The sequence below is a fragment of the Sciurus vulgaris genome (assembly GCF_902686455.1).
Source record: "Sciurus vulgaris genome assembly, chromosome: 8".
In the NCBI taxonomy this organism is placed as follows: Eukaryota; Metazoa; Chordata; class Mammalia; order Rodentia; family Sciuridae; genus Sciurus; species Sciurus vulgaris.
The window spans coordinates 121266186-121283193 of record NC_136468.1 but is presented as its reverse complement, the minus strand read 5'-3'; the positions used below and the strand labels follow the sequence as shown (position 1 = coordinate 121283193).

The 17008-nt window shown below is 35.9% G+C and overlaps 2 protein-coding genes across 3 annotated transcripts in view; one reads left to right on the top strand and one right to left on the bottom strand.

Annotated features, from left to right (window-relative positions):
• RSPH14 (radial spoke head 14 homolog) overlaps positions 1 to 17008 on the top strand; it is a 239423-nt gene that overhangs the window by 153449 nt on the left and 68966 nt on the right. The gene's annotated exons all lie outside the window — the stretch shown is intronic.
• LOC306668903 (sodium/glucose cotransporter 1-like) overlaps positions 1 to 17008 on the bottom strand; it is a gene marked incomplete at both ends in the record, with an annotated part of 83837 nt that overhangs the window by 62885 nt on the left and 3944 nt on the right. Inside the window, 2 exons of the mRNA XM_079152638.1 lie at positions 633 to 737; positions 11343 to 11447. Of these exons, the coding sequence (XP_079008764.1) occupies positions 633 to 737; positions 11343 to 11447 (210 nt within the window). The remainder of the gene's footprint in view (positions 1 to 632; positions 738 to 11342; positions 11448 to 17008) is intronic.

Here is a 17008-nt window from a genome sequence, read left to right as displayed (position 1 = left end):
GACTAGGCACATCTGTCAAGGCCCTTTGCAAGGAGGTGACATATCTTCTCCAATGATGGGGAATTAGTCACAAAAAGAATCTGGGGAAAGAACACTGTAAACAGTACAGAGCAAGTGTAAAGGGCTTGAGGTGGGAATAAGTTAGCTGTGTTTGAAAAATCAATCAGGCAGTACGTGTAGATTAAGGGGAGTAAATAAGAAAATAAGGCCAGTGAGGCAAGTAGGGGCTTGATCAGGACAGCCCTTACAGTCTTAAGTTTTCTTGAAAGAAGATAGAAACTCCTAGATTTTTTTGAGCACATTACCTAATGACCTGAGATAGATAAGCCCATCTCGTGGTTCTTTGACTTGTAATCTATACTTGAGAGGTTAAAAAAAAAAAAAAAGATGCCTCTGCCTTTTATTATTTTTTTGCAAAATATTATTAAACTATTAATAGTAAAATTAAGTACTCTTAGATACTATAACTTATACAACACAGATCAACAAGTCATTTATGAAGATTTAGATAAACTGCTGGGATAACTAGGCATAATCCTGAGTCCTGCTTGTTAGTTTTTGGTTTTGTCCTTGTTCTTTTTCTGGGGGGGGGGGGGGGCGCATTTTCCAGGGCTGGTTTTCATGTAACTCACCGAGATCTTACTAAAGGTATAGATGATTAAAAACATAAAAGAGAGGAGGAACTGGATCCGGAAGCCACCAAATCTCTTCCTCAAATATTCTGGCAATGTCACCACCTGTACAAGCCACAAGACAAGTCACCATCAGATAGTGAGTGTGGAAGAGGCAGATTGGTGGGGATGAGCCTTGCTCACAAAGTGCTGGTTGCCACAGAGATGTTGCCAATGGTGGGAGTGGCCCAGGAATACAAAAAGTGGGGTCACTGCCTCTGGTGCCGGTCAAGATTGGACAAATAAGAAAGGGCAATATTGCTGTCTTCAAGAAGCCTTGGAATCCAGCTTCCTGTGCAATCTTTGGAATGCAGATGGAAATTCAGCTAATTAAAATTTTCTAATGATGACAAATAACTTTTATGGAATAATCATAGAGTAAAAGCAAGAACCTTGTCATATACTACAAAGATATCTAGTACTCAAAGGAGATGGAATCTGACTCTACAGCTTGTATCCAAACTGCCAGTCTAGTTGCTGGTGCCCAAATGATCCCGTTCTGTCTCTACACTGTCTAAGGCTATCTGCACCAGGAATTCAGGATCATTCCCTCTGTACTCACTATGTTCCTGGACTAGAAACTGGGACCATATCCATTTAACAATTATTGATATTCCTACTATAGCTACCAGATCCCTGATACACCATGGTAGGCATATTAATAATTGTTAAATGGATATTATCCCAGTTTTTGTCCTATCTTTATGTGCTCTTGTCCATCTAGCAACACATCTACTTTAAGTTCTAACTTAAATTCCACCTGCTTGATGATGATTCACTCTTGTTAGTGTCAGTCTTTTAAATCTTAGCCATTCTGGTGTATATTGTAAATATTTTAAAAAATTTTTATATCACAATGTTTTAATATCTTAAAAATATCTTTCTGGCTTGGGAGAGATTGACCTTCCCCACACTAGTCAATTTTTAAAGATAATAAAGGGCCCAGCATATAGTATGCCTTTGATATCTGAATTAATCAATCCAGAGCTAGACTTCCTCTAACTAGCCTGTTCACCCCAGGAGACAATATCCCTCTGCTCGTTCATGTCATGATCAGGTATTAGGCAACTAGAGGTCAACTATAGCTCCAAACCTGTTGAAATTATTTAAACTAGGCAATCCTACACTGTTCATTCTGTCCTGCCTTGACTTTCCCATGGAAACTCCAATAAAGTCCCAATTTCCTTTACTCCTCTCTTCTGCCTCCTGATCATCCTGGTGTCTTTCCCAAGTGGTCCTTCCTGCATGGCATGCTATCTCGGACACCCTCCTATCTCGAGGACCTATGGTTATATTACTCATTTTTCCTGAGCTGCTTCTGTTTCTACATTTGTTGTCAAAGTCAACTGACTAGCTCATAAATAGAATAAAAGAATGAGTATGCAGAAGTATCATATTATAATAGCATTTTCTTAATGATTAATTATAGCATCTTTTCATGGGGTTATTTGCTGTTTATATGTTTTATTTGGTGAAACAATAGTTCAAACCTTTTTATTATCAAATTGTAAGATTTTTCAACATGTATATTTTTATGAATATAAGTGCTTTATTATAAATGTTTTACAAATATTTCCTCCCAGTCTCTAGCTTGGTTTTTCATTTTCTTAATATATTTCAAAGTAAAAGTTTAAATTTTGATGAAGTCTAGCATAACAATTTCTTTCTTTATGATTTATGCTTTTGGGGGTTCTCAAGAAATCATTACCCAATCTCCTTCAATTTTGAGGAATACTTTTAATGGATATAAAATTCTTATTCAACAGTTTTTTTCTTTTTTTCCAACATTTTGAATATGTCATTCTTATGTTTTCTGGCTTCTGATGTTTCTACTGAGAAGTTGACCATTAAGTATGTCATTGTTCCCTTAAATATAATGTGTTATTTTCCCCTTACTGCTTTCAAGATTTTTTTTTGTTTTTAGAAGTTTCACTATAATATACCATAGGTGTGGTTTTCTTTGTGTTTAACCTATTCAGTGTTTGTAAAGCTTGTTGGATCTGTAAATGAACATTGTCCACCTAGCTTGGGAAATTTTTAGTCATTATGTCTTCAAAAAACGTTTTTCTGCTTCCTCTTTCTGGACTCCAATTACATGCATGTTGGATTGTTTGATATTGTATCACAGGTCTCTGGGGGTTTGTTTCTGTTTCTTCAGTTTTTTTCTCTGTTCTTTATCCTAGGTAATTCTTTTTTATTATTTAATTTTTTTTAATTCTAGGTAATTCTTATTGTCTTAAAATTCATTGATTCTTTCTTCTGTCATTTAAAATATGCTACTGAGCTCCTCTTGTGAATTTTAATTTCAGTTACTATGCCTTCCAACTCTAAAATTTCCACTCAGTTCTTTCCTATAGTTTCAGTGCCTCTGTAGAGAGGCCCTATTTGTTCATTTGTTAATATCACATTTCCTTTACTTTTTAAAAAATACTCGTCATAGCAGATTTGAAGTCTGTCCATTAGGTCAATATATGGGCCTGCTCAGAATGTGGGTCATTCATCTTCCTATTTCTTTGTATGTCTAGTAATTGTGGGTAGAAAACTGGTCATTGTAAATAATACAATGGAGTGCTCTAGAATCTGTTTCTTTTTCTTCTGGGGATTGCTGTTTCTGATTTAGTAGGTAATTAACTTTCCTAGACTGAAGCTTCCAAACCTTTCATGGTTAGCCCTCCCCAACCCATGTCCATAGCTGATGTTTTCTTTTTAATTTTTTAAATTTTAATTAAAAATCATAAATTTACATAGGGCAATGTTGTTTGATTCATTCTGTTATTTTTCCCTTCCCCCCATCCCTCCCACCCCTCTTTTCCCTCTATATAGTCCTTCCTTCCTCCATTCTTACCACCCTCCTCATCCCTAACCCTAAACCTAACCCTAACCCTAATGCTAACCCCTCCCACCCCCAATTATATGTCCTCATCCGTTTATCAGCGAGATCATTCGTCCTTTAGTTTTTTGAGATTAGCTTATCTCACTTAGCATGATATCCTCCAATTTCATCCATTTGCCTGCAAATGCCATAATTTTATCATTCTTGATGGCGGAGTAATATTCCATTGTATATATATGCCACAGTTTATTTATCCATTCATCAACTGAAGGGCATCTAGGTTGGTTTCACATCCTCGCCAACACCTATTGTTGCTTGTATTCTTGATAATCGCTATTCTAATTGGGGTGAGATGGAATCTTAGGGTAGTTTTGATTTGCATTTCTCTTACTAGAGATGTTGAACATTTTTTCGTATATCTGTTGATTGCTTGCATATCTTCTTCTGTGAAGTGTCTGTTCATTTCCTTAGCCCATTTGTCGATTGGATTATTTGTATTCTTGGTGTAGAGTTTTTTGAGTTCTTTATAGATTCGGGAAATTAGCGCCCTATCTGAAGTATGAGTGGCAAAGATATTCTCCCACTCTGTAGGCTCTCTCTTCACATTACTGATAGTTTCCTTTGCTGAGAGAAAGATTTTTAGTTTGAATCTATCCCAATTATTGATTCTTGCTTTTCTTTCTTGTGTTATGGGAGTCCTGTTAAGGAAGTCTGATCCTAAGCCAACAAGTTGAAGGTTTGGACCTACTTTTTCTTCTATAAGATGCAGGGTCTCTGGTCTGATTCTGAGGTCCTTGATCCATTTTGAGTTGAGTTTTGTGCAGAGTGAGAGATAGGGATTTAGTTTCATTCTGTTGCATATGGTTTTCCAGTTTTCCCAGCACCATTTGTTGAAGAGGCTATCTTTTCTTCATTGCATATTTTTGGCACCTTTGTCTAGTATGAGAAAATTGTATTTATTTGGATTTGTGTCCATGTCCTCTATTCTGTACCATTGATCTACCTGTCTATTTTGGTACCAATACCATGCCATTTTTGTTACTATTGCTTTGTAATAGAGTTGAAGATCTGGTATTGTGATACCCCCTGCTTTGCTCTTTCTACTGAGGATTGCTTTAGCTATTCTGGGTTTCTTATTCTTCCAGATGAATTTCATAATTGCTTGCTCTATTTCTGTAAGGTACATCATTGGGATTTTAATTGGAATTGCATTGAATCTGTATAGCACTTTTGGTAGTATGGCCATTTTGACAATATTAATTCTGCCTATCCAAGAAGATGGGAGATCTTTCCATCTTCTGAGGTTTTCTTTAATTTCTTTCTTTAGTGTTCTGTAGTTCTCATTGTAGAGGTCTTTCACCTCTTTTGTGAGATTGATTCCCAAGTATTTTATTTTTTTCGATGCTATTGTGAATGGGGTAGTTTTCCTAATTTCTCTTTCTGAAGATTCATCACTTATGTATAAAAATGCATTGGATTTATGAGCATTGATCTTGTAACCTGCTACTTTACTGAATTCACTTATGAGTTCTAAGAGTTTTCTGGTGGAATTTCCAGGTTCCTCTAAATATATAATCATGTCATCAGCGAACAGGGATAGTTTGAGTTCTTCTTTTCCAATTCATATCCCTTTAAATTCTTTGGTTTGTCTAATTGCTTTGGCTACAGTCTCAAGAACAATATTGAATAGAAGTGGTGAAAGAGGGCATCCCTGTCTTGTTCCAGTTTTTAGGGGGAATACTTTCAGTTTTTCACCATTTAGAATTTTGGCCATGGGCTTAGCATAGATGGCCTTTACAATGTGAAGGAATGTTCCCACTACCCCAATTTTCTCTAGTGTTTTGAGTATGAAGGGATGCTGTATTTTATCAAATGCTTTTTCTGCAGTATTGAAATAATCACGTGATTCTTAACTTTTAGTCTGTTGATATGGTGAATGACATTATTGATTTCCTGATGTTGAACCAACCTTGCATCCCTGGGATAAAACCCACTTGATTGTGGTGCACTATCTTTTTAATATATCTTTGGATGCGATTTGCTAAAATTTTGTTGAGAATTTTTGCACTGATGTTCCTTAAGTGTATTGGTCTGAAATTTTCTTTCCTTGATGTGTCTCTGTCTGGTTTAGGTATCAGGGTGATATTGGCTTCATAGAATGAGTTTGGGAGGGTTCCCTCCTCTTCTATTTTATGGAATACTTTGAGAAGTATTGGAATGAGCTCTTCTTTAAAGATTTTGTAGAACTCGGCTGAGAACCCATCTGGTCCCGGACTTTTCTTTGTTGGTAGGCTTTTGATGACCTCTTCTATTTCATTGCTTGAAATTGATTTATTTAAGTTGTATATGTCCTCCTTGTTCAGTTTAGGTAATTCATATGTCTCTAGAAACTTGTTGATGTCTTCGAGGTTTTCTGTTTTGTTGGAGTATAGATTTTCAAAATAGTTTCTAATTGTGTTTTGTATTTCACTCATGTCTGTTGTAATATTTCCTTGTTCATTCCGAATTTTAGTCATTTGAGTTTTCTCCCTCTTTCTCTTTGTTAGTGTGGCTAAGATCATAATCCATTATGATCTGATAGAGTACAAGGTAGTATCTCTATTTTCTTGTATTTGCTAACAGTAGCTTTGTGGCATAAAACATGGTCTATTTTAGAGAAGGATCCATGTGCTGCTGAGAAGAAAGTGTATTCGTTCTTTGTTGGATGGTATTCTATATAAGTCAGTTAAGTCTAAATTGTTGATTGTGTTATTGAGATCTATGGTTTCTTTATTCAATTTTTGTTTGGACGATCTATCCAGCGATGAGAGAGGTGTGTTAAAATCGCCTAGTATTATTGTGTTGTGGTCTATTTGATTTCTGGAATTGAGAAGGATTTGTTTGACATACATGGATGAGCCAATGTTCGGGGCATAGATATTTCTGATATGTCTTGCTGATTTATGCTTCCCTTAAGCAGTATGTAATGTCCTTCTTTATCCCTTCTGACTAGTGTTGGCTTGAAGTCCACATTATCTGAAATGAGGATGGATACTCCAGCGTTTTTGCTGTGTCCGTGTGCATGGTATGTTTTTTCCCATCCTTTCACCTTTAGTCTATGGGTATCTCTTTCTATGAGATGACTCTCTGGCAGGCAGCATATTTTTGGATTTTTCTTTTTAATCCATTCTGCCCGTCTATGTCTTTTGATTGATGAGTTCAGGCCATTAACATTCAGGGTTATTATTGAGATATGATTTGGTTTCCTGGTCATTTGGTTCATTTTTGTTTTTTGACATGATTTGGTTTCCCCTTTATTTGGCTATTCCTTTAGGCTAGGTCCTCCCGTTGCTGATTTGCATCATTGTTTTTCATCTCTTCCTCATGGAATATTTTGCTGAGAATGTTCTGCAATACTGACTTTCTTTTTGTAAATTCCTTTAGCTTTTGTTTATCATGGAAGGATCTTATTTCATCGTCAAATCTGAAAGTAAGTTTTGCTGGGTATAAGATTTTTGGTTGGCATCCGTTTTCTTTCAGGGCTTGGTAAAGGTTGTTCCAGGTCCTTCTAGCTTTTAGGGTCTAGATTGAAAAATCAGCTGATATTCTTATTGGTTTCCCCCTGAATGTAATTTGATTCTTTTCTCTTGAGGCCTTTAAAATTCTGTCTTTATTTTGTATGTTAGATATTTTCATAATAATGTGCCTTGGTGTGGGTCTGTTGTAATTTTGTATATTTGGAGTCCTAAAAGCCTCATGTACTTAGTTTTCCATTTCATTCTTCATATTTGGGAAATTTTCTGATATTATTTCATTGAATAGATTGTTCATTCCTTTGGTTTGTTTCTCTAAGCCTTCCTCAATCCCAATAATTCTTAAATTTGGCCTTTTCATGATATCCCATAATTCTTATAGATTCTGTTCATGATTTCTTACCATCTTCTCTGTTTGTTCAACTTTTTTTTCAAGATTAAATATTTTGTCTTCAATATCTGAGGTTCTGTCTTCCAGTTGTTCTATCCTATTGGTTATGCTTTCTATGGAGGTTTTAACTTGGTTTATTGTTTCCTTCATTTCAAGGATTTCTGTTTGTTTTTTTCAATATCTCTAACTCTTTATTGAAATGATCTCTTGCTTCCCGTATTTGCTCCTTTAACTGTTTATTGGTGCGATCACTTAATGCCTGCATTTGCTCTTTCATCTCCTCCTTCAATGCCTGCATTTGCTCTTTCTTCTCCTCCTTCAATGCCTGCATTTGCTCTTTCTTCTCCTCGTTTGCTTCCCTGATTGTTTTAATTATGTACATTCTGAACTCCCTTTCTGACATTTCTTCTGCTGTGCTGTCATTGGGTTTTATTGATATAGTATCTAGGTTTGTTTGGGACATTTTCTTTCCTTGTTTTCTCATATTGGTCAGATGTCAGTGGGACTTTGTGAATTTGCAGAATTCTTCTATTGACTTACAGTGTCCCTGTAGATTTCCAGTGTATCACCTTTCTGCCTTCAGTAGCCTGAAGTCTTGGAGTAACTTGATAATGCTGTGCTTCCAAGGACATAGCTGATGTTTCTGCTTATTTTTTTTCCAGTTTCTAGCTGCTACTAATTAAATCTGGCCCTCAGGAGGTTTCCTATGATCCTGTGCAGTATTGAAATAAGTCAAGGATTTGAACCAGATTTATTGTCAGATTTGGATTTGAACCAGATTTATTGTCTCTCTTTGGTTTCCTTGTGTTTTAGTGCCCCACCTAAATTTCCAAGTCGTTTGCCTTTTCTTTGACACTTCAAATGATTAAGAGTTCTGCTTTCCACTGCTTATACTACATGGTTTGGGAAATATACACAGGTGAAGGTGTAAAAAGTGAAAAATCTCACCAGGTGCAGTACTGTCTTTCCAGGATAGATCTCCTTCTCTTTCTGGATAGGGTCTCTGGAGTCTCATATATGTATGTATACTTTAGTGATCAGCCAGGGATTTGGAATTTTTACATTTTATTCACAAATTGTTCTCTATCTCAAGGATACAAAGATATTCTATACTTTCCTATAAAACTTTAAATTTTTTTGAATTTTATGTTTAAGTCTTTAATCAACCTAAAATTATTTTGTGTAGAGTATGGATCCAATTTTATTTTTTTCATGTGGTAATCAGTTGGCCTTCCTTTCTTTAGTGATCTGCATGCAATACCATCAATGCCATAAGTCAAAATGTCCATATATGATGACTGTTTCTGGAATTTCCCCTCTTTCACTTATGGGTATGTGTGTATGTCAGATTTCTATTACTGTAAAAAAAAACCCTGAGATAAATCAACTTAAGAAGAGGAACGGTTTATTTTGGCTCACAGTTTTGAAGGTTTTAATCTATGAACAATTGACCCCATTGCTTTGGGCCTGTTATGGTATCACAGCAGGAGTGTGTGGCACAGAAAGTTGCTTATCTCAAGGCAGGATGGGAAAAAAGGGAGAGGAAAGGGCTGGGGTTTGAATATCCCCTTTAAGAGTATGCCCCCAGTGATTAGAAGCTAGGCCCCACCTCTTAAAGATTTCTACCACTTTCCAACAGCACCATGGGCTGGGGATCAACTCCTTAATATATGGGCCTTTAGGGGACACTTGTATAAATCACAGGAGCGAGTTTATCTCTGTGTTAATACTAAACTGCATTAATTATTACAGTCTTCTAGTAAATTCTTTATTTTGTGGGGAGGGGTACCAGGGATTGAATGCAGGGGCACTCAACCTCTAAGACACATCCCCAGCCCTATTTTGTATTTTATTTAGAGACAAGGTCTCACTGAGTTGCTTAGTGCCTTGCTTTTGCTAAGGTTGTCTTTGAACTTTTGATCCTCCTGCTTCAGTTTCCTGAGTTGCTGGGATTATAGGTGTGCACCATCTTAATATTTGGTAGGGCAAATCCATCTTCTTTGTTTGTGATAGCAACATCTTTGCTATTCTTATACTCTTCAACATTTATTTCAGAAGCAGTTTGTCAAGTTCCTCAAAAAACCCTGTTTGAATTTTGTTTGGAATTACATTCCATACAGAGACCAATTGGGAGGACTGACATTTTTAGGCTATTGAGTCTTCCAATCTTTAACATAGTTGTTCTCTTCGTTTATTTAGGTTTTATTTTTTAATAAAGTTTAAAATGTTTTCTATAAGAGCCTTAAAGGATAAACTCTTAAGTAAGACAACAGTTATTAGTGTCTATTTATCTAAGGCAGAATGATGTCTTGCAGGCATCTTGGGGTTTAGGGAGGTCAGTACAAGGTCAAAAGACTAAGAAGTTTAACTTGTCCTCCAGGATGTTTTTAGTACATTTGCAATATTTGTGAGACAAATATTTAGAGAACAGAGTAACTGATAGTGGATACTTACCCGAGCCTTAATGTAAATAGGAATAAATATCCAACCAAGAACAAAGACCATAAATATAGTCTGAAACCAAGAAGAAGAACAATTAAATCAGGGGCCCATCTAGGTCAAGCTCTTAAATGAGATGCAAGCTCAGTTACTATTACGTTTGAGCCTGATATATGTATCATTACTTGGGACTTACAAATAAAGGTCCAAGAATACACGGTTTAGAACAAAGAAATTAATTTTCAGGCACATGATCTTTACCTATGAAAGATTCTTTTTAAAAATAAATAAATATTTTTAAAAAGATTTACTCTTGGTACTGGGGATTGAACCCTGGGCACTTTACTAATGAGCTTTTCCCCCAGTTCTTTTTATTTTTAAAAAAATTGAAACAGGGTCTCACTAGTTGCTGAGGGTCTTCTTATGTTGCCGAGACTGACCTGAACTCGTGAATCTTCTGCCTTAGCCTCCCAAGTAGCTGGGATTATAGGGATAGACAACATTCCAGGTGTTTATAAAAAAGTCTTAATTTGGGGAAGTAAACTTAGCCCATTTCCAACATATTTAGTTTTGATTTATTGTTAGTCTACTCCCAGAGAAGAATGAGGGTGGTTTATATTTTAATAAATTTATGAGATTGTTAAAAAATAAGAAAACATTCAGGGAAAAAGTAGAGAAACTATGTCGAAATGTCACACAATTGAAAGTAAGTAACAAATTTGGTTCTGGATTTATTTATAAAAAAGGGTAAGGTGAAGTGAGTATATGAAGAAAAGAGATGTTTGAAAATTCTGAGAAGTTCATAGTGATGATGAACAGGGCTTCTTACTAGGTTTTGACTCTGTAGAAGTATTCTTTATGTTTTATAGACTAGAAGTACAAGGATGAGACTAAAAATGTGGAGCTTTCTGATTACTAAATGATTTTAAAATTAATTTATAATTTGGGTGAATTAATTCTATTTCCTACAACAAATATATTCCATTAATTAAATAAATAATCCAATATTTTACATGTTTTATGGTTGGAACTGGTATTCTGGGGAGATTACTTAGGAGATTTATAGCAACAAGTTGAATTTCTCAAGGAGCTCAGTTCTCAATATGTACTGCAAAGATGAACATATCCACAAAGATATGTCTATATATACACTATATATATACATATACATACACATATATATCTGTATATGAACATCATATACATATAGATATATGTTTAAATTTTAATATAATCTTTTCCCTACCTAATATCCTAACAGTTCTTTGTTCACTATGTTCCTGTGGTTGTAGGGATATAAACAGTCTGTTTGTTATTTACTAAGAATGAAAACCAACACAATCCTTTTGAAAAATCAAACACATAGTTCCTTTCCCCACAACTTCTCAATAAGTCTTTCATAGTTATTCAAGATTGCAAGCAAGTTTTTAATTTTATAAGTTTTATTTGGACAATAATAAAGGTTGAGGTTAGTTACTGCAAAAGGTATTACTTACATTCCATTCAAAGGCCCCAATAGCGATCCCTGAAGATGCTCCTGTTCCAGATAGGCCCATAAAGTGGCCACTGCCAATATGTGTAGCAAAAATAGAAGTACCTATCTGAAAATAAAAAGATAAATACATGTCAGATCTCACAAATGCAAACTCCCACCAAATTTCACACTTTTTCAAAAGGGATTATTCCTTGGACAGAATTCTCATTTAGGTTTTTTTCTATACATCCTCTAATCATGAATTAGAAGCCAAGTAAAGAGGGAGAAAATGAAAAAGGTGGAATAGTCATACTTATGCTGTCACTTTCCACAAACTCCATTAATATACTTGTAGTTTCCCAAAGCAGAAATATTAGTAGAAGTATAATTGTTTGAAATAATTTAAAACTATAAACAATGTAACTGGTTGTGAGACTGGTTAAAATACTAAGGTACATGATTGTGATGAAGTACAATGTAGCGCACAGAAGGAATAAGGTAGCTCTATTAAGTGATAAAATAAGGTAAATAAGCGAGGTGTGGTAATGCAGGCCTATAATCCCAGCAGCTCAGGAGACTGAGACAGGAGGATTGCAAGTTCAAAGCCAGCCTCAGCAACTTAGTGAGGACCTAACCAACTTAGCAAGACCCTGTCTCAAAATAAAAAAGACTGCAGATGTGGCTCTGTGGTTGAGTGCCCCTGGTTCAATCCCTGGTACCAAAAAAAAAAAAAAAAAAAACAAAACCCAACTATATATATATTTAATTAAATAATGTATATTATATTTATATTATAAATTTTATATATAGAAAATCTCTAAAATTGTATATATTTTACATTTGTGCACATATATATTTACATATGTGTGGGAATGATTCTGGCAAGATACATAACAAAATGCTTCTGGGGCTAGAATTATGGTTACAGAGATGGAGTGGGGAGAATATTTCAAGTTCCATACTTAGAATGTAATTTTTGTTTTTTTACAACCAACATCTGTTACTTTAAAAATGAAAAAGTCCTAGAGGCACATAAAAGGAACAAAATACCTCCAAAACCAATAATAACTTCTGAATGGAGTGGAGACACCCACACCATTTAAAACCGTAATTCAACTATAATGTCATTGGCATCAAACACATTTAAAACCAAATTATCAAGGGAGGCTGAAAACAACAAAGGCTTTTAGGTAAATGAAACCAAGAAGAAAACAGCATTGGCAATGTTAACATAAAGGAGTACATAAGACTAAAAAGGCTTAGAAGTGACCAATAAAAGGCAAGGTAATCTAGAAGAGACATGTAACAAGTACTCAAATAATGGTAGCAATTTTTAGTCTTAAGGATATTTACTACATTTACCATAATATGAAAAATTATATAAAGTGTAAATTGTCTAATAATACAGGGCATAAGTAATGGAATGTCCATATGATATGATACTATGAAACTGCATATACATATAAAATATCTATATGTATATCTATGTTTATTAATCCTGAAAGTTGTTCATAGTACATGAGGAAATGAAAAGATGGGCTATAAAGTAATTATTCATTTTTTCAATAATAATATTAATTATTATTATTATTTATTTTTTAGTACCAGGGATTGAACCCAGGGGTGATTAATTACTGAGTCACATCCCCAGTCCTTTTTAAAAACTATTTTATTTAGAGATAGGATCTAGCTGAGTTGCTTAGAGTCTCACTAAGTTGCTGAGGCTGGCCTTAAACTTGTGATCCTCCTGCCTCAGCCTCCTGAGGTGCTGGGATTACAGGTTTATGCCACCATGCTTGGTTCAATAATTATTAATTAATGTGCACTGCCAACTAAGGGCCAGGTACAATGTTGTAGGTGTTAAGAATACAATAGTAAGTAAAATAGAGAAACTCCTATCCCTGCCCTCATGAAGATAACATTCTTTTGGGGAAGAAGAGAAACAATAAATTCAATATATTGTGGATTTATTTTATAGCACAGGAAATAGTAATAAGTACTATAAAGAAAAAAAGTTGGGAAAGTGGATAAGAATGATAAATAATAGGGTTGTCAGGGTAGACTGTCCTGAGAAAAGAGCTAAGAAATATCAGAAGAGCTGACACAGCAAGCTGTTGGGATAGCTAGGGAGAAATCCAAGTAGAGGCAGCAGCAGATGGAAAGGCACTGAGACAGGAGCTCTCGAGGACACTGGCCAGAACTGGGGACAGGCATTCTAAGAGAGGAAAGGAGGTGTAAATCATCTGTGGTCTGATGTAGGCCATTATGACAGTTGGACTTTCATTCTGGGTGAGATGGGAGCCCCTGGAAGGTTCTAAGCAGACGAGCATCATTTGTCTAATTAAAGTTCTAAAAGACTCCCTTTGCCTGTATTTTTGAGACTAGAAATACAGGAGCAAAGATAGAAGTAGGGAGTCTAGAGAAGAGGCTATTATAATTTATCAGGTGAGAGATAATGGCAACTCAGAGCTGAAGACGGAGTGGATGAGAACTGGTTAGACTCCAGATGTATTTTTTAGACTGAGTCACAGGATTTTTGATGGATAGGATATTGGATGTGAGAGAATAATAAGGGTTTAAGATGACTCCAAGTTTGTGAATCCCAGCAGCTAGAAGGATGGAGTTGCTATTAAAAAGACGAAGAAGATGGCCGGAGGAGCAGATTTCCACAGGAAAATCGAGAGTTCTCTTTGTGACATGTTTAGTGTGAGATCCCTGTTGGGTCTTTCAAGTAAAGGCATTCAGTTGAAGGGAAAGATCTGGGTTAGGGATAAAAAGTTGGAATTTGCTAGCATGTGGTAGGTATTTAAAACCATGAGACGAGATAAGACTGTCAAGTGAGGAGTGTAACTGGACAGAAGGCAGGGACTAAGGACCTGGGGCTCCCCAGAAGCTCTAAGAGGATCTAAAATCTCAAAAGGACTAAAAATCTGGGGAGACAGGCAAGAACCTGCAAGAGAGTCTGAGCAGAATCTAGGGAAGCTAAAGAAATAAGGAGGGATGAGAGCCTGAGAGCCAGGCAACCAAACGGGAGGGGTAGAGGACTGAGGGTTTCAGATGCCACAGCTAAAGAGGTTAAGATGAGAACTGAGAAGTTACCACAAAAACAGGCGATGTGAAGGTAACTGGGGACCCTGACAAGACTATTGATATCCACCAATATTTGCTGATTGAACAAGAATATAAAAGAAAAAAGAAAGGGTGGCAAAATTTTCTTGTATTTCAATTGCTTTTAATGTATTTTGTTTTCTAAGAAAAATCCTAATAATGCAAAAGAAATTGATAAATCAAAATATGTACAAACATGGGGAGGTTAAGCATATCAATATCTTATGAAAACCCATTACAAGTTTCACAGTTATACAAGGTAACATGGACAGCAGATTCCTATTTTTCTGGGAACAGAAAACACTTGTCTAAGACCACAGTGTGGCTGGTACCAAAGACTGGGTGCTTCATAGCTCAGGAGAAGATCTTGTTGTTAGAATCTCCCATCAAAAAATAAACTAAGTACAAGGCCCAGTGCAAATAGCACTTTGCTACATCAATCTCTTCCTATACTGGGTTTATAAAAAAAGAAAATTAAAGCATAATGTAGAGAGTTAAAAAGAGCTTTCTCTCAAATCTCCCAGATAACAGAAACAAGGCCTCTTTAACGTTGCTTGATCCATCAGTTAATGACTGTGCTTTCCTGTTTCCTTTGAATAAAGACATTTTCTTCTCTAGAGACATGGAGGTTATCCTGATGTGAAAATCCAAATTCTTGTCATAAGACTGGTTAATATTTGAGGACAAAGAATAAGTGACTAAGGGCCTGGTTGTTACACAATTTTCTAAATATATCTTAAATTCCTATGTGGGAAATGTATGTATATTTTTACATAAGTTATGCTTGGCATCTTCCTTTTCCCTGTGGTGCCCCTACCCATACCAGTAAAGATACAGGGCTACAGAAGGGTAACTGCCTCCACTGTTGTGGGGGTTTTTGATTTATTCCTCTTAGACCAATCTCTTTTTATAATCCATAAGTTAACATACAAAGAACAAAAATGTTTCTACCTTTAACTCTACCTCCCTTCATCTAGGTGGAGCAGTCTCTAAGCTGCTCTGCATGTCCATGCTTTGGGGTATGCTGCTTCCTCTGCATGGAATGCCCTCATACTTTGTCTACCTAGAAAACATTCCATCTCTAAATGCTGCTCACATAATCCCACCTTCTTAAGACCTTTCGCATGTTGAATCATTCATCAAGCACATCTGGTCTGTATACTTCCTAATAAACTTCTTGTCCTGCATTGTAATATACTCTAATTAGTTAAATATGTATCCTACTCTCATTCTTGAGTCTGCTATTCCATATGGAAGGGTGGTCTATTTTCTACCTATGTCCTGGAGCCTAGAACAAAGCCACGTATGCACTGGGCACCTAGTAAATGGTTATTAAACTAAACTGTGATGAATGGGAACATTTAGGTTAAGAAAATACTTAAAAGAGTTAAGGAAACTACTAATTAAATGACATGCCTGACTTAGCAACTTCACATTATTTTGGGTATAAGACATCTACATTAAAGTAACAAACAAACTAACACACAGCTCCCTAAATGAATTGCCACATGCAAGGTTTACTCACCGACCACCATGATAGATTTCTGCCAGCCAGGAAGAAGTCTTTTATTGTTGCACGACTACTTGATATCATAGCCTAAAACAGAAACAAAAAACACCCCGGTGGAAAAGAAGAAATTAAACTACTCTAAAGATACAGGTTTCTCAAAGAGATAACTTTCATTTTCCCCCAAATTCATTCTTCCATTCTTTCTTTTTAGAAATAGAATCTGCTATTTCTAAATACTACCCTGCAGTACAGGAGAGTCATGACTGCCTAGCTGGAGACTATTGTCTCTTCCAACTATGAGACTGAAGGGTCATGGTCATTTCTCTATACTCTTGTGAAAAAAGATTGCTTTATCCACCCCCTCCCCAAATAGCTAGTGCAACAGCTTCTGGTGGAGTCTGAAAGATTACTGGTTAATCAAGAATAGCAAATGTTCCTGAACATATGCCTAGCTTCTTCCCAGAGGGGAATCATACTGTCATTACTATGGTGTTCTTCCAATTTATCAAGTCCTTACTACTATGGGCCTTCAGCTCTCATTCTCAGATCTGATATGGTCAAAAGACCAGAGAGAAGCTTTTCTGGGTTTTCCATGACTAGCATGAGCTAAGGATGTTAGCTGGTTGATAGAAATAGTTTTCCATGCAAAGAGTGAACTTTCTGCCACCATTCAAGGTATCTGCATTTTTAACAGGCATTCTCTTTATGTCATAAGGCCTTAAACCCAAAAAGTAACTCTCTAAATTCACATATATTAAATCAGTCTCACTTCATCCATTTAGTGAATATCTATAAAGGTCCTACTATGGTATAGCTAACCCTTCTTGAGAAAGGTGTCTTTGTATGTAGGTAGAGGTACATGAGACTTCGAATTTACAAAACATTCTATGAGGAATGAAATCATTCTTTCTTTCCATTTTAAAAAGAACAAACAGAAAGTGAAGGTTCTGGCAAGAAAGTGACTTAAGCACATATCCATGATTCTTTCTTTCTCCCTACTCTCCCTCTGGAATAAAATAACAAACCAGAACAGCCAGGTTGCAGGGAAGATGCATCCAACACTTCCTACA